Raw genomic sequence first — 22,847 nt, 5'->3', positions numbered from 1 at the left:
ACCTCCCAACATGTTTTGCATCAACTGCAAAACGAACACACTGTTCAAGACACTATCATTAAGCTGGAACTATTTTGTACCTCTTCTATAGACAAATATTCTATTCCATGTCACTTGTAGTTGTACATTTCTACCTTTCTGCATCTCATAGAAGACAGCTAACTACTTCAACTACGTGTATTTCTGTTATGATCGACCAAATCTGATCATTTCCATAGTTTTTTTTTATCTACTGCTAAAAATAAAAGTAACAAAAGAAAAAAGAAAAAAAGTACAAAAAAAAAAAAGGAGGTAGTGGGGAGAAAGGAGACAGGGGTGGAGGGGCGGAAGACATTTTCCTACACTTTCTCTTCAAAAGAAAAAAGCTACAACAAAAAGAGAACAGAAATCAAGAATTTTACATGCAGTGCTGCCGCTGCTATTTTTGATGGTATTTACTATGATTTTTGTGTTTTGTGCATGTGTTTCGAGCCATCCACAATTGTAGCAATGACACAGCTAAGTTTGAAGACACTGCAATTTGTTAAACAGGTGTGTAACATTCATAAAGAAAAATTTACAACATGGATTACGTTGTTTATTGACACACTACAAACGTCATAAAAAAATTTAAAAAAATAAAAAATGGTCTGTTGTTAGGAGTTTATATTATAACTTGGTACAAGTGACTGAATGAATAAACGTCAATACCACCACCACCACCCTTCGCCTGAACAACAAACTCTACTGCACAGACTTGTTCTACATTAAATAAAACTTCATAACCTATCCCCCCCCTTGCCCCCACCCCTCCCAACCACCCCCAGGCAATACCTGATATTTCAATAAATAATCCAAATAACGTTCAGTACTCATTCACTGAAGAGACCTGGGGTGGGTTGCATGAGGTGATCTTTGCAGCACTGAGTTTGATTAGATTTAAGAATGTTCCTAAGTATATGGAATTCACTGTGGAGTTAGGAACATTCTTAATGATAAGCAAATTCAATGCTGCTAAGCTCGCTCATGCAAACCCACCACTCGTCTGGATAGCATGAGTGATCTTAGCAGCACTAAGTTTGCCTAGCGTAAAGAATGTTCCTAACTCGACGCTAATTCCATGGACCTGGGAACATTCTTAACAATGACCGAACTTTGCTCTGCAAAGATCGGCCCATTGCAGCCCAGGCCCGGCTGCGCTGCGCAATTAGTTAAAACAGCAAACACTACATTCACTCAGAGAAAAAAACATTCACAGCATCCACCAGCTGACTGGTACAAACTCTACATCCACGGCAACCAAGGCTGCAGCTGAGCATCTGATACTGCTGCTGCCCCTGTCCAAGGCTCTTGGCACCTCAGTCCATTCACGACGGTCCACACACTTTATCTGAAGTCCTCTGCTGAGAACATGCCCTGAAATCCACAAATCATTTACAATCATAACCGCGAGAATTTTCATACATGTATACATAATATATATATATATATATCTCCAAACACACACACACACAGAGTGGATACAACTGTAATTTACAAACAGTACAAGTGAGTCCACAATTAACCACTTTTTGTTCCATCTCTAACATACTTTCTTGCGGCTGCCTTTTCTCTACTTTTGATTTACACTGACATTGATTTCTCATGCTCTTGTCCCCTGACATAAATAAGTAAACCAACAGATTAGCAAATTCGCTCCGTTTAGATTTTTCCCGTCAAACTTTGGAGAGAAATGGCGAGAGCAGGAATGGAACCCAGTCCCTCAGAGGGGCGTCTTAACCTTCTTTTTTTTTTTTTTTGCTGCCCCATCATCTGCACCGTTTCAGTGGTATTACTCCCACGCCGCTCATTTAGATTCCCCCATACACGGCCACACCCGGGTTCGTCCGTCGCAGTTCCAGCGTCGGCAGTCCACAGGGAACCATCGATGTTAGGTCGCCAGGAGGCCACACACCAGAGGAGACCCTGCACTGCTGCTGAGTCACTTCGGTGGTGTTCAGTGATGCCTGTTCTGTTTTAACGTACTTAAGACACTACCTACTAAGCCTCCGACTAACGACAATAATGGCTTAGTCGCGGAGCCAGACTGAGTGAGCGTCCCTCCCAGAGTGGAGACCGCCACCACGTCCTTCAAACAACAGCCACCCATGAATCTGCCGACACTGACGACATTGACAGGACTCACTCCTAGCATGGAAGTGGGGGCATCTTAACCTTACTGCCACCTCCCACTACCCACCTTGGCTCTACGCAGTATAGAGTCCTTGGAAGCATCATAGGGACAGTCCTTGGACGGGATCTCCAGAACTGCAGGAATGGGGCTGGTGTGCTGGTCAATGACATGGCGGATCAGCTCTGCAATCTGTATGCACAAAATTCATTCATTCATTTTACAGTTGTAGTTGTAAATTTGACATGCCTGATAATGGAGGTTCTATGCCTGCAATTAATGTTTCTGTGCCTTATTTTTGCACAACCTTGGCTGCTGTGTTTCACAGCTTGGTATTGTTTTATATTGACTTCACCACCATGTTTGTTCAATACATTGTGCAAGTGTTTAGTGTGTGTGCGCATATGGGCACGTGTACATGTGTGTCTGTTTTAAATGGTGTAAGGGTGATATTTCTACTGGCTTGTTTTGTTATAACTGGTGTTGTGATTTTGTTATTGTATGTAAAATTTTACTGCCCTGCTTGTAATCTGTATGTATCACACACTTCACACTCATTTCGTCTTCCTGAAATAATAAAGTAATTCTAATTCTGAATCAGATGATAAAATAAAAATAATGAAACAAAACTTAAATGAAAGAACAACCTGTATATATATATATATATAAAATCCACAAAATAGACGGATGACAGGATGTAAATGACTGAACCATACCTAAACAAAGATAAAATGAAACGTTGCTTCCCAGTCTCAGATAAACATGACGGGACAAAAATAACCAAACTACTTCTACTACTTCTGTTTTCCAGACAAACAAAATGTAAAGTGTATAAAATGGGGTTCTACAATCCATATCAAATGTATGAACAAGCCAAACAACTGAAACAAAGCATGCTCCACAAACAAGATCAAATCGGTAAATCAGAGGAGGGTGCACAGGATAATGAGAATATTTACAAAACAACACTTTTTGTTTCAAATCATTTTCAAACCCCCACTGTACAGTTTATCATGACTGAAATTAACAATCACCATTACAGTAAAAATCGCCCAAAAGGATTTCTAAACCTGGAATGTACTCTTTTTCATTTCATTGTCAAGCATGATAAACCACCATGGCAAAAATTTATAAAAAATCCATTAGTAACCCAAATGCTCTCAAGAAGAAGAAGGCAAAGAGCATGCAAGATAGAGGAACAGGAAGAAAAAACAGCAGGAAAAAATTGACGAAACCTGGCACAGATTTCCAGTGCAGCTGATACAGACACATGCTCTAGCTTTTTTTTTTTTTTTTTAAATAAATTTTTCATTCGCCATTTCATATTACAACAAAGCAGAACTTGCCTTCGTACAGGTCAGTGGAATTCAATACTAATTAACACGGTGTCAGATGTAGACATAGTTTCAACTTCTTAGAATTATGAACGAAAAGCATTTTGTGCTCGCTTGCAGAAATTATACAACTGCACACTTAATTCACTTAATAAAACACACATATATGAACACACAAACACACACGTAATACACACTGTATACATGTATGATAGTCGTGTCTAACTTTGAATATCAGTACAACAGAGGAGACAACTGCTCTCCTGACTACCTGGGCTGGAATTTGATCACGGTGGAGAGTGTCTTGCCCAGGTTACATCCCTACTCTCTTGGCCAAGAGGGCTTTAGGACAGTCAAGAGGTGGGATGGTTCCTAGAAGGCTAACTAGCCCCAAAGGCTGCAGCAGCAACAACAGCCAGTGCAGTCTAGCCTCCTAGTTTGAGAATCATAGTCCTTCACAAAAGACAAAGCTGTCAATGAAGTCCCATTACAGTGGAGAAACCATTTATCATACAGCTCTCAATTATTTGCTGTTGGCCCAACTGTACGCTTAGGACTATATCAACTCCCAGGAAACTAAAAGCATAGAAACTGGAAATCCTACATGTTGGTTGATGAGAACAATGGCAATGTCATCTCTCTTCAGGTAGCTCTTGAATGTCTCCTCAATCTCCATGGCTGGTGTATCTGGAAATAATAATATTTATGATAATAATGTTAATAACAACAACCTGAACAATGACAACAACAATAATGATAATAATAACAATAATAATGATAATAAAATCATAATAATATACAATTGTATAGTACCCTTTCTCTCTCTGAAAGAGCTCAGGGCACATAAATTACATTCAAGAAAAAAGTTACAAATTACATGAACCACTCATGACCACTCACTCACCTCCACACTCCCCTTCTCTCATTCCTCATACATACAAAAACTGAGTTGTATTGTATTGTATTGTATTACTCTTTCTGTCACAACACATTTCTCTGTGTGAAATCTGGGCTACTCTCCCCAGGGAGAGCGTGTCACTACACTGACAGCATCACCCCTTTTTTTGTATTTTTTCAGCCTGAAATTTTGTTTTCCTATAGAAATTTTTCTACAGAACTTTGTTGCCATGGGTTCTTTTATGTGTGCCAAAAGCATGCTGCATACAGGACCTCCGTTTACTGTCTCATCTGAGTGACTAGCATCCAGACCATCACTCAAGGTCTAGTGGAGGGGGAGAGAATACTGGCGACTGTGGGATTCAAACCAGTGCGCTCACATTCTCTCGCTTCCTCGGCAGACATGTTACCACTAGGCCAATACTCCTTGGCGGGCATGGAGCAAACTTGAGAATGAATACAGATAGGGTTTGAAAACACACATGTTTTTAAGGAAGCAATGTTGGAGAAGTAGGAAAATAATGAGTACAGGTAGGGTTTGAAAAGACAAAAGTTTTTAATGAAGAGTTAAAGAGTGAAAGGCACAGACAAAGTCAGATAAACAGATATGGTGTGGAATGCTGTTCCAGATATGAGCAGCAAGAGGGAAGTGCGTGCACAATAAAGTCTTGTACTGACATGTAAAATTTTCAGAAGGCAACAGTCAGAGGGAGAGCAGAGAGTTCTTGAATGAATGTAAGCACTGATAGTGTCAGAAAGACAGGTAAGATTCTAAAAAGTAAAACTGCAGCAACAACAAACAGTGAAGAGAAAGAAAAGACAAAAAGAGGAAAAGTAACAAGTTCACAACTTCAAATTTCTGTTTTATTTCCATTCGAGCAATATGTCTGTGTCCTTCATTATCTATATAATTTATAAGCATTACTTGCCATTAGTTACAACATCATACTACATTACTGTGCACATCATCAGCCAGTTGCGCTTAAACACTTTATCACATTAACAGTCTCACAAAAATAGTTATTTGGTGGTTTAGAAACAATAACTGTGGATTCTTAGTGTTAGAAAAAAAAAGAAAAAGAAAAAAAAGCAAGCAAAAAAACACCTCTGGTTATGAGTGTTCCTCTTCTCACTGGCTGCACACACACTGCTGTCTTCTGAAAATTCAGCATCCTTTCACCAGGATGATGTCTCTAAAGTGGCAGAGTGGTTAAGATGCTTATCTGCCAATACAGTGTCCATGACGGTCTGGGTTCAATTCCCACTCTCGCCCTTGCCCCCCAGTTTGACTGGAAGATCAAACTGTGTCTAGTCATTCAGATGAGATAACGAACCCAGGTCCTGTGTGTAATGTATATATATATATATATGGATTTGTCTGAGCGCAGTAATGCCTCCTTGAGACTGAAACAATGAAACCATATGTATGGATGTCCTCAAGAAGAAACCTGCAAATTCCCAGCTGGTCCTTAACTTTTTGTGAACCCTGTATTTTCCTTAATTTGCTTCGATTGGTCGGATCAAGAGACTGGCGCAACAGCCGAGTGGTTAAAGCATTGGACCTTTATCTAAGGGTCCCAGGTTGGAGTCTTGGTAACAGTTGCCTGGTGGGTAAAGGGTGGAGATTTTTTCCGATCTCCCAGGTCAACACATTATGTGCAGACCTACTTTTGCCTGAAACCCCTTCATGTGTATATACATGCAGATCAAATGCGCATGTTAAAGATCCTGTCATCCATGTCATTGTTCGGTAAGTCATGGAAACAAGAACATACCCAGCATGCACACCCTGAAAAATGGAGTATGGCTGCCTACACGGTAGGGTAAATACACGTAAAATGTTATATGTCAGAGTGTGCATCTATGTGAGCCTGAAATCTGACTGAATAACACGGGAAACAAATGATGAGCGCCAATGGCAGCCGTCAGTTAGCTCTACCCAGGTAGGCAGCCTTGTTGACTGTTGTGCAAATGACCATGTATTTGTAAAGCACTTTGAACTTGGTCTGGGCTTGGCACTAAGTATCCATATCATCATCAACTCACCTTTTGTCACCACCATGTAGTTGGGCACACGATGCTTGTTCAGCTCTCCAATGCCTCCCACAATGAAGCCAGTGCAGGTGTCCTGAAGTCAAACACATCACACTGAACTGTATTGTGTAACTGTATTGTATTGTATTGTACTGTAGTACACTTTATCACAACAGGTTTCTCTGTGTGAAACTCAGGCTGTTCATGAACCCCAGATGTGGCTGTGTAAGGTGGGGAACTTGGAATGAGCAACGTGAGAACAATGACACTGAGACAGTATAGATGATGGGACAACAAAAAAAAGAAGGAAAAAAAAAATCAGATTGTTTTCCCCTTGAGGAATGCATCGCACTTCCAGAGACACTTTTTTTTTTTTTCGTTTGCAAGTGTATATTTTGTTTTGCTGTCAAAGTGATTTTCTTTGTTGTTTTTTTGTTTTTTTTGTACAGAGTCAACAACCCTTTTGTTGCTGTGGGTACTCTTATGTGCGCTACACACCGGATCCCGGTTTACTGTCTCATCCAAGTGACTGGCATCCAGATCACCACAGAATGTCAGGAGGGGGAGAAAATACTGCCAAGAGAAGGATTTAATCCCCTGAAATTCAGATTCTCTTGCTTCCTTTTAGGCAGATGTGGCAATATCCACATTTCTTCCCCTCCACTCTTCTGTGTGACTGATGGGTTGACGTCCACACCTTGTTGTGAACACTGCTCATTCCATCTAGAGGGGAATGATTGTCGATACTGCTGCAGATGTGCTATCACTAGGCTACCATTCCACTAGGTTGGCATGTACAGCAAACGACAGCTATTTTGTATTGTCATGCTCATCGGGCTTGCCACTCCATACTTGCTCCTGGTTACAATCAGGGATGTCCAGGCTTCTCTACCAATTAAGAGACATTCCAAATCAATGCAATTCATGAATTGTCCAGCAGGAAATACTGAGACGGTGCAAAAGAAAGTCTCTTGACTGATTTAATTTGAAGTCTTTTGATTCAGTTTTTCAAGGTAATAAATATATCCTATTTTATTTTAAGTACCCTGCCCTATAGAACCTATGGTTATGACAATGTGCATTTGGAGTCAGCTCTTGTTGTAAGTCAGTGTACATTGCCTTTTCAATTAAAATCTTTATCAATATGGGACTGGGAGTCATTGTCATGAGTACTGTTACACCCTTCAGCTCCAAATCACACCATGTGACCAACAGAGAAGATCTTGTGACTGAAAACCAGCAGACACATGATTTTCGTTCTATGATTTAATATTCATAATACTTTCTTTATAACTCACTCACCCTGTGCCCATCATAATGCAATCTATTTCCATGATTTAAAACTTGATTTAGTACAAGTTACATTAGTACAATAGTAGTAGTAACGTACAACAAAAATGGTATACATGCGCAAAACCGTGAACAACAAATATAAACGCGACAGAGGCTGCATCACACAACTTTTAAGTTCATGTTCAACAATGTGAGAGGTTATACATCATTTGTCAGCCTTTTACAGAACTTTTTACAATTCATAAAATGCATTAAAATGAATCTTATCCATCATGTATATACGTACGCACTTAAGGCTAAAACAAGAAATTGCTCTTGTATTTTAACACAGGTCCAAACATTTAAGAAACCAAATTAATAATTTTGCCAGCTCATGTTTGAAATTTCAGTGATGGTGTGTATGGGGTAGGTCCATTTAATACTGATGTCCTTCTGTGTAATTTGTCACTGTTTGGGTCCCAGAGCAGACATAATTTTTACACTACCCACCAGTTCTGTGCACACTGCAGTGATGAGATCTGTGATAAAATAGCGGTAAAATCGTCTGAATGGGATGTTCTGTTTGGATACTTTGTGATAAATAAGCAACACAAAGCGTGTAAACAAAAAAAATGAAGAAAAAAATATTACTTACTTCATCTCCGATGACAGAGATGAGCTTTCCTTTCATCGATGCCACAGCCATTTTGACAACTGATTATCATGTGACCCAACGAGAAGCTAGCTCTGCTTCCCCTTCCCTTCTTATCAGTTATGTCATTATAAAGTCACAGCTCCTCTTTTTTCATTTATAGCATGTAATACGATGTATTTATACGAGTTAATAAATTGCTACAATAATATCAAAAACTTTTTTCCTCCTCGTGAAATATACGAAAATTTTATAGTTGGCTTTTTAAGGTAATGTTGACGAACTTCCGAAAAGTCCCCAACTGGAAGGTGAACATATCGTCTGCAACTGGTAAAGTTGTGATCTGAAATATTTGTTTGTTGCGTTTGCCTGACACATGTTCCGTTCTGTGTTGAAATATTCTTCGGGGGGAATACGTAATGCTTTTGTCGTCGCTGTCGTTATTTATAGATATGCCACAGCAGACGAGTAGGGTGTGGCAGCTCATACAATTATTTTATATTTTATAAATTATGGTCAGGAACTCAGATCAGAGATGAGATGAAAGGGGACTTTTATTTTGTAATATCATGACGACATTTGGCTTCCTGTCCGATCTTCATGCTTTATATTTTATGTATAAATTCAGAGTAGTGTGTGATTTGGAATGAGCTGTGATACACCATTGACCATGACAGCATTTTACACAATTTTCTCACAGAATCACAGAAATACTCGGCCATAGGCTAGAAGCCTTTTGCCCTCGTAATAACATCCATTAATGTGCTTTTGGATCACTATATAGTGAACTGTTCCAAGGTTTAATCAGGCATAGTGTATACTACATTTATTTCTGACTCAATAAAGATTTAAATCGATGGAAAATACATGGTCCTTAAAAGTTTTGTCAGTTTGGTTTTTGAAGGCGTTTACTGATGGTGCATTTATGGTGTCAGAGGAAAGTTTATTCCACAGATTAATGATATGGTTTGTAAAAAAAAAAAATTGTGGAACTGGTTAGTGACAAGTTTGTCATGTTAAGTTTGAAGTTGTGCCCTCGAGTCTTATCAAATTTAGCCAAGGTGAACAGGGAAGAGGTAGAGCCGGGATCATAGATATTGATATATATTTCAGCTTTTGAATCTGTCCTTACTAAGTCCTCATTTTTTGCTATTGTATGATGGAAAGCATGTAATCACGTGCAGAGAGCTGTGGGGGAAATTCTGAAACAAGGAAAGGCAAGAACGTTTTGAGTTCGGCACAGGAAGGCAGGGCCCAAACCTCTTCTTCTGCTGTTATAACTTTTCCCAGCAGTAGTCAGGTGTGCATTTACACCAGTGAGAATAACTGAATAAGGAATGATGATAATAATGATAAAAGATAATACTTATATGGGGCAATCCCCCCATGTAATGGGCTCTAAGCGCCTTACATGAAACAACACATGTACAATAGTGCATAATAACATACCTCTTTACATGAAAAAAACAACACGTGTATGTGTATCTTACTATCTGTACACCAAGACAATGCTACAGATAACAGGTATGAACACACACACACACACACGCACGCACGCACGCATGCGTGCGCGCAATAATACCCATCACATGTGCGTACACATGGTCGAGCACACACACATGCCCGCACACACACAAGCATCCACCCACAGACACATGCACACTACATGATGACTTCAGTGGAGGGTAAAGTGGGTAGGAAGGAGGAGGAAGAATGCAGACAGTTACTGAGTTAGTTATGCTTCATCACACCCAAATGCCTGTTTGAATAGATGGGTTTTCAAGTTTGTTTTGAAAGAGGACAGCGTTGGTAAGTGACGGAAATCCAGAGAAAGAAAACTCCTGACAGAAGGTGCTAAACTAATGGTGTCAAAATTTATCACAGTAAAATGGTTTTCATGTTTCTACATAGATATAACATGCAAAAACTGCTAGGAAAGGGAACTAACTTCTGCAGTATTTCCAGATGTGTCCACATGTAATTTGGAGGAAAAACAGTCTGTTTTCTGTATTTTTTCTGTGTCAATATGGCAAGAGGGCCTGTCAAGGCTGTCAGCTCTCCAGGGTTGAATGGGTTAAATGCCACAAAAATTACAGTTTATATGAACAGTCACTCCAATTAAAAAAGCCTTGAAGTGATGATGTGTGGTGTTCTGGTGCCGTGCAGGGACACCATGCCGGTGGTAGAGGGAGTGGGAGATGAGGTGCTGTTGGTGGTGGGTCTCTTCCTCCTTGTGTGCATCGTGCTGCTTGCCTGGTTCTCCACCCACACGCGGGACATCCCCTTTGTCAGCGTCATCGTTGTAGAGCTCTCCCAGAGACGCCTGCGCAGCGGCACAGGTAATGGTGATGGCAGTTTTGTGCAAGCTGGGGGAGGAGGAGGAGGAGAGGGGGCAGTGGGGCAGCAGCAAGCGGAAACAGCCTCCGCTGAAATGGACAGTCACATCGGGGAGGCTGTCAGCACCAACAACAATGCTGACACGGCTAACGATGCTGGTGATGATTCCGCGGCGGCGGCAGCAGCTTCGAAGAACAGTGTGTACGAGGACGTCATGTCACAATCGCTGCCAGACAGCGGGAGAAAGTTTGCAGACCCTCCACTTCCAGTGCCTTCCCAGGTTACTTCCGAACCTGGGGACCAGATGGATGAGAAAGCAGCAGATGGGCCAAGCCCAGAGACAGAAGAAACGGTCACGACGATACCGTCATTCAAGCCACAGCCTGAATCAGGTGAGGAGATGCGGCGGAGAAGGGTGGCCTATTTCCATGGTGGGGGGTCAGGGCAGGGAGGCAGTGGGGCACTGAAAGACAGCAACACACCCCTGGGTGAGGAACACACACCGGGTGTGGTGGTGGAAGAGGTAGCAAGCAAGCGCTGTGCTGAAGTCACTGCTGCATTAAGTCCGGTGTCGTCCTCCGAGTCCAACACCAACCAGCTTACTGCTAGTGCTGAAGTCACTATGTTATGTCAGGCGTCATCTTCAGAGCCGAACACCAACCAGCTTACTACTCTTTCAGACTTGACCACGGGGACACCCCAGTTGAGTGGTCCGATGAAGAACCCTTCAAACATCAACCAGCTTACTGCTTCTACAGATTTCACCACGGGGACACCCCAGTTGAGTGGTCAGACGAAGGAGAAGCCTTCGGTGTTCCCCAGCCCTGCTGGGGCGTCGGCATCCTCGACAACACAGTCCTCCAAGCCTTCCTCGTGCTCTCCCGAACTGCCCCGCACGGAAAGCGACGCCTCCCCCTCCCCTCCAAGAACATCCTCCTCGCAAGGGTCGACTTGTGAAGAATCCCCCCTGCTGGGCGTCCCTCCTGGCATGGGACCAGGCGAGACTTGGGAGTCGACAGGGGAATCCCCGTCAGGTGTGACAGAAGCTGCAGCAGAGGGGGGTGAAGAAGGGGCTTCGGCAGCGTCCGGAGTGGGAGTGATGAGGGAGGGGGTGGTGAGGACTGAGCCTGCTGCGGAGAAGGTGGAGGAGACGGCAGCCGACTCTGCCGATCAGCAGATCCGTGTGCGGCTCAAGTACATGAACGACACCCAGCGCCTGGTCTATGCTGATCCCCACGAGACTGTCGGCAACTTTAGACGGTGGGTTGTGTTGGTTAGGAAAAAAAAATGTATTACTTTTTAATTTTTTTTTTTTCTGATTAAACTAAAGGATGTGTGTGTGTGTGTGTGTGCATTTGTGTGTGTGTGTGGGTGGGGGGGGGGGGTGGGGGGGGGGGGGGAGTATGCATGTATGTTTGTGGGTTTTGTGGGTTTTTTTTCTGATTAGACTAAAGGATGGTTTTGTGTGTGTGTGTGTGTGTGTGTGCATGTGCGTGCTTGTGTGTGTGTGTGTGTGTGTGTGTGTGCAAGCAAATGCGTGTGGGGGATATGCATGTGTTTATGTGTTCTATGGGTTTTTTTCTTTTCTTTTCTGATTAAACTAAAGTTTGTGTTTGTGTGTGTGTGTGTGAGGGGGTATGTATGCATGCGTGTTTGTGGGTTCTGTGGGTTTTTTATTTTATTTTATTTTCTGATTAAACTAAAGGGTGGTCTTTGTGTGTGTGTGTATGTTTGTGTGTGTGTCACTGTGTGTGTGTGTCTGTGTGTGTGTGTGTGTGTGTGTGTGCGTGCAAGCGTGTGTGTGTGGAGTATGCATGTGTTTGTGGGTTCTGTAGGTTTTTTTTGTTTTCTGATTAAACTGAAGGGTGTGTGTGTGTGTGTGTGTGTGTGTGTGTGTGTGAGGTATGCATGTGTGTTTGTGGGTTCTGTGTTGTTTTGTTTTTCTTTTCTGATTAAACTAAAGGATTGTGTGTGTGTGTGTGTGTGTGTGTGTGTAGATATATATGTGAGTGTGCATGTAAGTGTGTATGTGGGCCATTGTGTACAGATTTTGCGTCAACTGGTGCTATTATTATCATTATTACTTTTGTGTAAATGTGAGACTTATTTTTCTTCATTGTTTCAATTTCTTCTTGTTTTCTTCACAGTTAAATCTATAACTCCTTATATATATATATATATATATATATATATATATATATATATATATATGCATGCAACTTGGTGTATTCATTATGGGAGTACAAGTCTTTCCTTATTGATGAGAAAAGGTAGTTTTGTTTTAGCTGATGCAAAATGAGTCTGACTCTGAACCCTTGGCCAATTTTTGAACCTGTTTACTGGTATTTGATAGAGAGAGAGAGTGAGAAAGAAAAAAAAACACCCCAACAAACAGGCTGCAAAGAAAATGCGTTCAGTATTTGTGTATATGTGTGTGTGTGTGTGTGCGTGTGTGTGCGTGTGTGTGCCTGTAGGTGCCTATGCGTGTGTGTATTGAAAACCCAACAACCAAACAAACAACAAAAAATCATTTTTCAGGCTGCATTTTTCCTCGGAACTGGATGACAACAAAATCGTGCGCTTCATCTTCAATGGCCAGGACCTCCGCAATGACCTCTCCACCCTGCAGGCATACAACATCGCCGACAACAGCGTAGTGCACTGTCTGATCACCCAAAACCAGCGCAACGAGGCCTCGGCGGCGAGCGGCGTGGCCCGGGCCGGGGGTCAGGAGGAGGACGGGCAGATGGGGGCGCTGCTGTTCCCTGTGTTTGGGGTGGTCCTTGGCGTGGTGTGGTACATGCGCTTCACCTACAAGCAGTACTTCAACGCCATGAGCACGGTGTCGCTGGCGGGCATCAGCTTCATCTACCTGCTGGCATTGTTCTCCTCGGTGCGACATCGCAGGAGGCCCCACCTACACCTGGAATGATGTTTATATATATATATATATATAGAGAGAGAGAGAGAGAGAGAGAGAGAGATCTGTGTGTGTCGCTGGCAGGCATCAGCTTCATCTACCTGCTGGCGTTCTCTTAGGTGTGGCATCGCCTGAGGCCCCACTTTCACCCGGAATGATGTTGGGAGATAGGTATATATATGATATGCGTGTGTCTGTGAAATATATATATATATATCTGTACACGGACAGGAGAAACAACTGTAAGGTACAAGCTTGCTGTAAGATACAGTATATATCTGTGGTAACTGAGCGGCTTGTGGTGTGGTTTTTTTTTGTTTTTGTTTTTTCCAGTACCTGGTACTTTAGAAGGATGTGATCGATTTTACCTTTTTTTCTTTTTTTGCTCTCTCTTTCTTTCATTGGTTTGTTTGATGTTTTATTCTTCGTTTTTTTTCTTCTCCCCCCCTTCTTTCATTGGTTTATTTTGAATTAATAAACACCTGGAGTAATATACTGTTGAAATGTTGGAGGTCACGTGTATGTTGGTTGATAGCTGGAGTCATCTTTGGATACCTTGAAGAAGGGTTGGTGTATTTATTTATTTGTTTATTTTGTTTTATATATTTATTTATTTATTCATTCATTTATTTATTCATTTATTTGTTTATTTACACCATTGTGTGAGTTTTCTATTCTGTTGGACTTCAGAAAAAGCCGCTTCATTACTACACCTTGATCTAAAGTGATGTTGCACTTTACCTGTGAGTGGGGTGACAGGTGATGTTCCTTCTTGTTATCTGTAAGGCAGTAGTTGTTTTATTTAAAGTTTGCAATCACATTAAAACTAAAGTACCCAAAATTAACTTACTTAAAACCTTTCAGCGACCGCAGTTTTAGTTTTTCTTTCCCCCACTGTCTGAAATTCACTGCCTGTCAGCTGTAGGCATCAGCCAGCGAAAAACTCATCTGTTTTTTTTTTTCTATTCTGCTGTTGATATGGGTGTTTTCTGCTCATGAGTGAGTGTGTGTGTGTATGGCTTAGTGTGGCGAGTTATTTTTTGGTGTGGCTGCGTGTGAACAGGCAATTGCCAGAGCACTGGGTCTAAATTAACTTAAAAGAGAAATGCGCTACACAAATGGCATCCATTATTATTATTATCATTTTGAGGATGCTATTTATTTGATTTTACTCTTCAAGCAGACACTGTAATCAGAGACAGTGTGACACAAGCGTGATTGGTGATGCTGTTGTCTGAGCTGTGTGTTGAGCGGTTAAAAAAAAAAGACAAAAAAAAGACTGTGACTGTATGGAATGTACAGTGAAGTTACTGCATTTGATTCACTTTATAAAGTGGTGTTCATAGTTTCTGACCTAATTCTACTACACACAGAGTGGATAATCTGTATAGTGTGTATCTTGGGTCAAGTTGGTGATACCTGTGTTGTGAAACAAACTGTGCGATCGTAATTATTTTCTCAAACCCCAATGTGTCCTTAGCATCATTGTTACCATCCATGTCCTCCAGTAGCATCAATGAAATAAAGAAAATACAATGTCGAAAATTATGTGCCTCATTATGGAGAGTTTAAAGAGAGTGAGAGAGAGAGAGGGGGGAAAAAAAGGTCTGTTTCAAGGACACTTTTTAGAATAAATTTATAAACAGAATAGAGGTAATGATATATACTGGGAGGTTATTAGCCACAGCTACTTTTGTTTCCTAGACAGACTGGTATTTTACACAGAACAGAAATTGGACCACTGTAGGCATCTGCACCAGTGGGTTGTGGTAAGTATTTTATATTGAATATAATTTTAGGGGAAAAAATCCTGGTGCGACAGTAGTGCTACTAGCAACATCCTTTTACTCTTGTACAATGGCGACAAACAACAGAATGAAGCATGATGGTTCAAAGACATTCGCACAGAATGTAACAACTCAGTGTCTGTTGTTCTTTTATCATTTACAGCTGAACAAGGATTCTGAATTGAAGTGTCTGCCAGGTGGAATCTGTTCTCTCTTGCTAGATTTGTTTATATGCAGCCTTCCATTTAAAAGCTTGAATCTGAAAATGGTATTTTGTCCAGACACCGTGGGCAACGTATCTGTTTTGATTTATATTGTTTAGTTTTTGTTCACTGGATAGCATATGCAGTTCCTGTTACAAGTGTTCAGTGCCTGGCTGTGATCAGGCTGTCAGTCTGTTTGGTTTGAAATTCCTGCTTCAGATGTAGAGCCTGTCTGATCTATGTACAAGTGATGCTGTGTAGTTTTTTACGTTTGTAGCAATACATACTACATAGTATATAGATGGCATGGACATGGTCATATATATATATATGACCATATATATATATATCTAGAGAGAGAGATAGTGATACTGATACTGGTACAAATATAACTAGTAAAGGTTGATGAAGATTGAAGACCTGCAAAGGTGAGAAGGGGAGAAAGAGATTACTATCAATACCATTCAAAATCATCCCATCACAGTTGGTCAACTTCGTGTCTTTGGTTTTGGTGACAATTGATGGAGGATCTGTCAGATCATACCTGAGTGTGCATAGACCTGTACATGTGCACATATCTATTTACACATGAACATGTGATTACCTTCCAGCATGGTGTTACTTTGAGCAAGCTTTCCTCACCTCGCTCCACCCCCTCTACCCCCCACGACCACCTCCTCGGTGACATTCCCGGTTCCCTTCAACTTCTACCTGCAGGCTGTGTTGTCTCCCCTGCACGTGGTGGAGTGGTGGCCTAGAAGTAACGTGTCCGCTTAGGAAGTAAGAGAATCCGAGCACTCGGGATCAAAGCCCACGCTGGACAGTATTTTCTCCCCCTTCATTAGACCTGACCTGCTAGTCATTCAGATGGGATGATAAATGGAGTTCCCTTGTGCACATATTAAAGAACTCATGACAAGATAAGGGTTGTCCATGGCAAATTCTGAAGAAAGATCCACTCTTATAATACTTGTACATGTGTATGTGCGTACACTATTGAAGCTTGACTGAATGACACAGGAAACATATGATGAGCGCCTAAAGGCAGCTGACAGTTGGCTCTACCCGGGTAGGCAGCCTGGTGTGCTGTCCTCGAGGTAACGCGCCCGCCTAGGAAGCGAGAGAATCTGAGCACGCTGGTTCGAATCACGGTTCATCCGCCGATATTTTCTCCCCCTCCACTAGACTTTGAGTGGTGGTCTGGACGCTAGTCATTCGGATGAGACGATAAACCGAGGTCCCGAGTGCAGCATGCACTTAGTACACGTAAAAGAACCCACGGCAACAAAAGGGTTGTTCCTGGCAAAATTCTGTAGAAAAATCCACATCGATAGGAAAAACAAATAAAACTGCATGCAGGAAAAAATACAAAAAAATGGGTGGTGCTGTAGTGTAGTGATGCGCTCTCCCTGGGGAGAGCAGCCCGAATTTCACACAGAGAAATCTGTTGTGATAAAAAGAAATACGAATACAAATTACTGTGTTTGTAAAGTGCTCGAAGTTTGGTCTCTGGCCGAAGATAGGTGCTATGTAGGTATTAACTCACTCAGTACGGCCAGTCCTCTCTTCTCCTCTGCACAAACCCCTCGGATGTCCAGTGGGTGTCTGAATGACCCAACCTTTAGCTTCCGTCGTCAGAATTGTGGTATTCTTTGTCAACATTCACGTCTTCAGTATAAGAGCCTTCCGCTTGCAATATTTTGATGATGGTAATTGGGGTGAAACGTTGTTAACGTCGTCTCTTTCGCTGTTCGTATGGAAAGAGTTAATGATAATACTGCATGCCAGGGAATGTTGACAGATTGATCAGCTGGTGGAGTCAGGATGTGATGTTGACATATAAGTCTTTTGCTGTATAGTGGTGTTTTGCTGTGATGGTGTGTCTGTTTTCATATATTTCATGATTCTCAGGGTAGCCTGCCTGTTGTTGCTCTGCTGTCTGTGCTCTAATGCACTGCCTGTAAAAATGGTACTGAGTTGTTGGTTGTGTATGTCATGGTAGAAAAAAGAAAAAAAAAAAAGAAAAAAAAATCTGAGTGTGGTGAACGTTTATTTTTCACAGACTGCCAGTATTTGTAATTTTGTGTTTTAGCTACTCTTGGAAATAGATGGACAGACTTCTGTTACAGGCTTGCACCAAAGCCAAAATGTGTTGATGCCCATCTTTCACTTACACACTTTCATGCATGCACATTCGCAGACACAGAAACACACTTTCTTATGTATACATTGCATATGTATGTGTGTGTGTGTGTGTGTGTGTGTGTGTGTGTGTGGTGTAGATATACCTGTGATTGATGTACAAATAATGCTTTGTGTCGCCCACTTTCCTGCATATGTTTGTAAGGTCTTTCATGTACCCAAAATGTGTTCTGGAAGCAGAGCTAGCTGACATGATTCTCATTCTGGATTCAGATAAATTTGACAAGTTAATGCACTGATGTTTAACAACATTGCAAGTTCCTAAGGCTTCAGAATAGGGCAGAAATTGTATCAGCTGATGAAAAAGCAGACAACAAACCAGACAAACAGAGAAACAAAAGCAGAGTCGACAAACAGATAGAAACAACTTTAACAACACAGATTGCAATCCAGTTTCTGAGATGACATTCCTGCTCAGAAAACACAGTTCAGTGTTTTAGAACCAGTCAGTACGGAGGACTTCCATTTGTGGGGTTTTCAGCAGATGTGGCTTATTGGATTGTGCAGCTTGAACATGTTTAAAATAACTTTTAAAATTCCCCCCTTGCTGTGGATCCTTTCATTAGGTGGATGGGAGAGGGTGTGTGGGGGAGATGAAAAAGAATTGAATTCTTTTCAAGAAAGCTTCTGCGATTGGCTTTGGATCCATTCTGTTTAGGGATACCCAGATTCAGACACTACGCTGTCGGCCACCGTTCTTTCTGTCTCTAGACCTTGGAATGAACTTCCTCTTCGTCAGGTCTCTGCGCTCAGCTCTTTCAAGTCTGGTTTTAAAATCCACCTCTTTCCAAGATAGCCTCTTCCCCCCTTTCTCTTCTTAATGTCTTCAGTTTCTCAAGTTTAGAGTTATGCATGCGTGTGAATGACTGGTGTGAAAGTGGTTTGATTTGTCTCGGCACAAGATTCAGCGCTATATAAATACTTAGAAGTAGAAGCAGTAATATTTTTTGGTCTTTTTCTGGACTCGATTGTTGGGCACTCTTACAATATTGGGTTTTTTTTGGTGTCTATGATGAGGAGCATGGTGGCAAAATGGTTAAGACACACATCTGCCAATACACAAAACAGTGTTCGTGAGGGTTTGGGTTCCAATCCCGCTCTCGCCCTTTCTCCTGTGTTTGACTGGGAAACTGAAGTCAACATCTAGTCTTTCGGATGAGGTGATGAATTGAGGTCCCATTTGCAGCATGCACTTGGCGCACTGAAATAGAACCCATGGCAACAAAAGTGTTGTCCCCTGGCAAAATTCTGCAGATCAAGTCCTCTCTTGATACAGTGATAGGTACACAAGCACACATGCATGCACCCAAGGCCTGACTAAGCACGTTGGGTTATGCTGCTGGTCAGGCATCTGCCCAACAGATGTGGTGTAGCGTATGTGGATTTGTCTGAACGCAGTGACACCACCTTGTGAAACGGAAACTGAAGCCTATGACATTGCGAGTAAGGTGTCTGTTGGCATTTTGGGGGTTTTTGTGTGCCTGCTTATACATCTGGTTTGTGAATTATATATAATTATGTTCAGAATAGTCCGTTTTATAAAGAAGAAAAAAATCTGATGAAAAATTGATGATTTGTGCACATGTCCAGTTTTCTTGTCCAGGTGTTGTATTTTGATTGTTTTATGAATTCACGTTTGATGCTGTTTTGATTGTTGTGGAATCAAAGAGCGCCTCATGGATTCTCTCATACTGAAAAATTACGGCTGTGTTTTATGGTGGTTATCGTCACTTGACATTTGCTTATGACTTGATTGTCTCTTATTAATAGTATTACTGTCATGGTGACTCATACTGTAATTTGCACTTATCTCTGCAATGAATGATGTTAGTATTGTTTTGCAAGTGTGTGTGTGTTCGTTCTTTTGTTTAACGTCTATCCACATTTGTGATTTGAGACGAAAATCCATCATCTCCTCCACCCCACCCATGCCTTGAATCATCACTACTTTCCCTGGTCCTCTCTCCTCAATTAGCTTTTTTTTTTTTTTTTTTTTTTTTTTTAAAGAGAGAAAGAATATAATTAACGAAATAAAACAAACTAAATAACCAGTAGAATTACAACAAGTGTGTGAGAGTGTGTGTGTGTGTGTGTGTGTGTGTGTGTGTGTGTGTGTGTACTGTAACAAAACTCTGCCATGTTGGGAAAAGGTTATGAAATAGAAAATGAAAACTACTTTGCCAGTTAACAAACTGATGAGCAGATGACTCAAGGTTCGTAGGGTCCTTTCAAGTCCTTTTAAGTCCTTAGGAATTGGATTTTGGTCAAAAGGCCTTTTAAGTGCTTTGATTCAGCAAGTTGGTCCTTTTAACTCATCAGGAGGTCCTTTTAATTTTTGAAAGGTACTGTTAAGTCCTGTTTTATGAAGAGAAAGAGACTTGAGAACGAAACTGAAACACCTTCGACACCAAAACCGCAAGTTGCAAAGCGCGTTGAAAGATGCCGACGCGATCGTCTGAAACTCAGTACTTACTGTAGGAGGATACAGCCTATAGGCCTAGGCCCTAACAGTAGTGCGCTTTCTGCTCGGTGGCAGACGTGAAGTGTGGTACAGTGGCTGTGAGTCACGCCTGCTGTGCTGCTTTGCTTAGGCCTAGCCTACAGTGACGTGAATTGCAAAGACTAAATACGACAGTCAAATGGGATTAGCTGTTCTTCCGTTTATGAGAGGTAAGTGTCTGCTGTTCTGCATGTCAAATAGATTGGGGTGTACTGTAAAGTCATGTCGGCAAAGGTCCTTTTAAACTGATTTGAGGTCCTTATAAAGTCCTTTAAAGGTCCTTTTTTGGCTTCATGCCCACCACCTGGGAACCCTGTGACTGTTAAGGGGTAAGTGGCAGCATTACTTCTTTAAAGAAAAAAGAAACAAGAAAAGAAAAAAAAGAAAATAAAAATCATAATCAGACCAGCTGGGTGGCAGTGAATACTTTATTATTTGAAAGGCTTGATTGAGGTGGTATTTGTTTTTTGCTTTGTCGGTCAAGACAATTAAAAAAAAAAAAAAAAAAAAAAAAAGCAGTAAAAAGCCCAAACAATTAAAGTGAATAATATTCCCAGTGAAAATAATCAGTATTTTTGTGTTAATTAAACACTGAATGATAATCCTTGTGTTGTTGTTTTTTTTAAGAGAGAGAGGGAGAGAGAGAGGCTGTTTGGTGTTATGTATTTTCACTGATTTAGTTTGGGAAGTTTCTCCTCATGTTTTTTTTTTTTTTTTAAATAATTTTTATTTATTTATTTTCAAGAATAATTTAAATTGAAATAGATTTCTTTCTGTTATTTTGTAATTCGGAAGCTTCTTCCTTTGCTCCTCGTTCATTTGCAGATCATATATTTTTTACCCATTGCACAGTTATAACAGTGTGATGTCCTTGGACTGTTACTTGTGATAATGGATTTTTTTGTTCTCTTTCATTTGCAGTCGGTGGATTTTTTTTTTTTTTTTTTCAAATTCACTATTGGTGATATTTTGTTGTTGTTGTTGTTGTCTATTTCATTTGTAATTGATGATTTTGGTGCTTGGCTGGTTCAGTAGGTTGAGCACTGCCCTTGGTAGTTGAAATGTGAGTTTGACTTGCAGACAACTTACATAAATACTTTTTTTTCTTCTTTTTTTGCTTTCCATCTGGATGTGTTGTGGTTCTGGTGGTGTATTGTTTTGTATTGTGTTGAATTGTATTATTATTTTTGTTTTCACAGCAGATTTCTCTGTGTGAAGTTTGGGTTGCTCTCCCCTGGGGAGAGCATGTTGCCACAGGGCAGCAACATCCATTGCTTTGGTTTTTTTGTCTGCAGGTGCAAGTGTATTCAGTTTACTATCAAAGCAGGTTTTTCCACAAACTGTTTTGCCAGGGACAACTCTCTTGTTGCCGTGGGCTCTTTCACACATGCTAAGCGCATTCTACACAGGAGATCCAGTATTTTCTTCCCCTCGGATTGACCTTGAGTGGTGGTCTGGACGCTAGTCATTCAGATGAGACGATAAACCGAGGTCCCGTGTGCAGCATGCACTTGGCGCACGTAAATGAACCCACATCAACAAAAAGGTTGTCCCTGACTAAATTCTGTAGAAAAATCCGCTTTGATAGGAAAACAAATAAAATTGCAGTCAGAAAAAAATCACCCAAAAATGGGTGTAGCCACTCGCTCTCCTTGGGGAGAGCAGCCCGAATTTCACACAGAGAAATCTGTTGTGACAAAAATACAAATACACACTACATCTTATCTGCTAGGCAGATGCCTGACAGCAGCATAGCCCAACATGCTTAGTCATGCTTTGAGTGCATGCACATATTTTTGTGTACCTATTAGAGTGGATTTATAATACAGAGGACAACACTTACGTTGCCATGGGCTCTTTTCCAGAGTGCCAAGTGCGTGCTGCACACGGGACCTCAGTTCATTGTCTCATACGAACGACCAGACGCTGAATTTTGATTTTCTTGTCAAACATGGGAGAAAGTGCAAGACGGGGATTTAATGCCAGACACTCACAGACACTGTATTGGCAGATGAGCATGGTAACCAGTCTGCCACCTTCCTTCTTCTTCTTCTGCTTTCGTGGGCTGCAACTCCCACGTTCACTCGTATGCACACGAGTGGGCTTTTACGTGTATGACCGTTTTTACCCCGCCATGTAGGCAGCCATACTCCGTTTTCGGGGGTGTGCATGCTGGGTATGTTCTTGTTTCCATAACCCACCGAACGCTGACATGGATTACAGGATCTTTAACGTGCGTATTTGATCTTCTGCTTGCATATACACACGAAGGGGGTTCAGGCACTAGCAGGTCTGCACATATGTTGACCTGGGAGATCGTAAAAATCTCCACCCTTCACCCACCAGACGCCGTCACCGTGATTCGAACCCGGGACCCTCAGATTGAAAGTCCAACGCTTTAACCACTCGGCTATTGCGCCCGTCGCCACCTTCCTACCTTGATGATCAACCAAAACATAACAGGGAGGATGGTTCAGTACTGTTGTACTGCAGACACAACTGACACGTCCACAGGGGGCAAAACAAGCACAAATAGCTCTCTCACTTAAGAATATGGATG

General features: G+C 41.5%; 2 protein-coding genes across 2 annotated transcripts; one reads left to right on the top strand and one right to left on the bottom strand.

The window, feature by feature from the left end:
* Positions 1–615: 615 nt before the first annotated feature.
* On the bottom strand, positions 616–8,449 carry LOC143276513 (V-type proton ATPase subunit F-like). The gene is made up of 5 exons (XM_076581055.1): positions 8,342–8,449; positions 6,427–6,508; positions 4,088–4,170; positions 2,219–2,341; positions 616–1,395 (listed from the first exon to the last, which is right to left on the bottom strand). Exons 1-5 carry the CDS (start codon positions 8,390–8,392, stop codon positions 1,366–1,368), a joined length of 369 nt encoding a protein of 122 aa, XP_076437170.1. The 5' UTR covers positions 8,393–8,449; the 3' UTR covers positions 616–1,365.
* Positions 8,450–8,621: 172 nt separating this feature from the next.
* LOC143276371 (uncharacterized) lies at positions 8,622–20,993 on the top strand. The gene is made up of 3 exons (XM_076580844.1): positions 8,622–8,668; positions 10,505–11,935; positions 13,214–20,993. The coding sequence occupies exons 2-3, from the start codon at positions 10,512–10,514 to the stop codon at positions 13,605–13,607; spliced, it is 1,818 nt and encodes a 605-aa protein (XP_076436959.1). The 5' UTR covers positions 8,622–8,668; positions 10,505–10,511; the 3' UTR covers positions 13,608–20,993.
* The last annotated feature ends 1,854 nt before the right edge of the window (positions 20,994–22,847 follow it).

The sequence above is a fragment of the Babylonia areolata genome, chromosome 32, assembly GCF_041734735.1.
Source record: "Babylonia areolata isolate BAREFJ2019XMU chromosome 32, ASM4173473v1, whole genome shotgun sequence".
NCBI classification, from domain to species: Eukaryota; Metazoa; Mollusca; class Gastropoda; order Neogastropoda; family Buccinidae; genus Babylonia; species Babylonia areolata.
This window is presented reverse-complemented; position numbering and strand designations above follow the sequence as displayed.

Coding starts and splice junctions, on each gene's coding strand:
- LOC143276513 (XM_076581055.1), bottom strand. CDS start 8,392: ATGGCTGTGGCATCGATGAAAGGAAAGCTCATCTCTGTCATCGGAGAT. Junction 2,342..4,087: donor TTGTTCTCATCAACCAACAT/GTAGGATTTCCA, acceptor TTGTGCATACAG/ATTGCAGAGCTGATCCGCCA. Junction 1,396..2,218: donor CTATACTGCGTAGAGCCAAG/GTGGGTAGTGGG, acceptor TGTGGATTTCAG/GGCATGTTCTCAGCAGAGGA.
- LOC143276371 (XM_076580844.1), top strand. CDS start 10,512: ATGCCGGTGGTAGAGGGAGTGGGAGATGAGGTGCTGTTGGTGGTGGGT. Junction 11,936..13,213: donor ACTGTCGGCAACTTTAGACG/GTGGGTTGTGTT, acceptor ATCATTTTTCAG/GCTGCATTTTTCCTCGGAAC.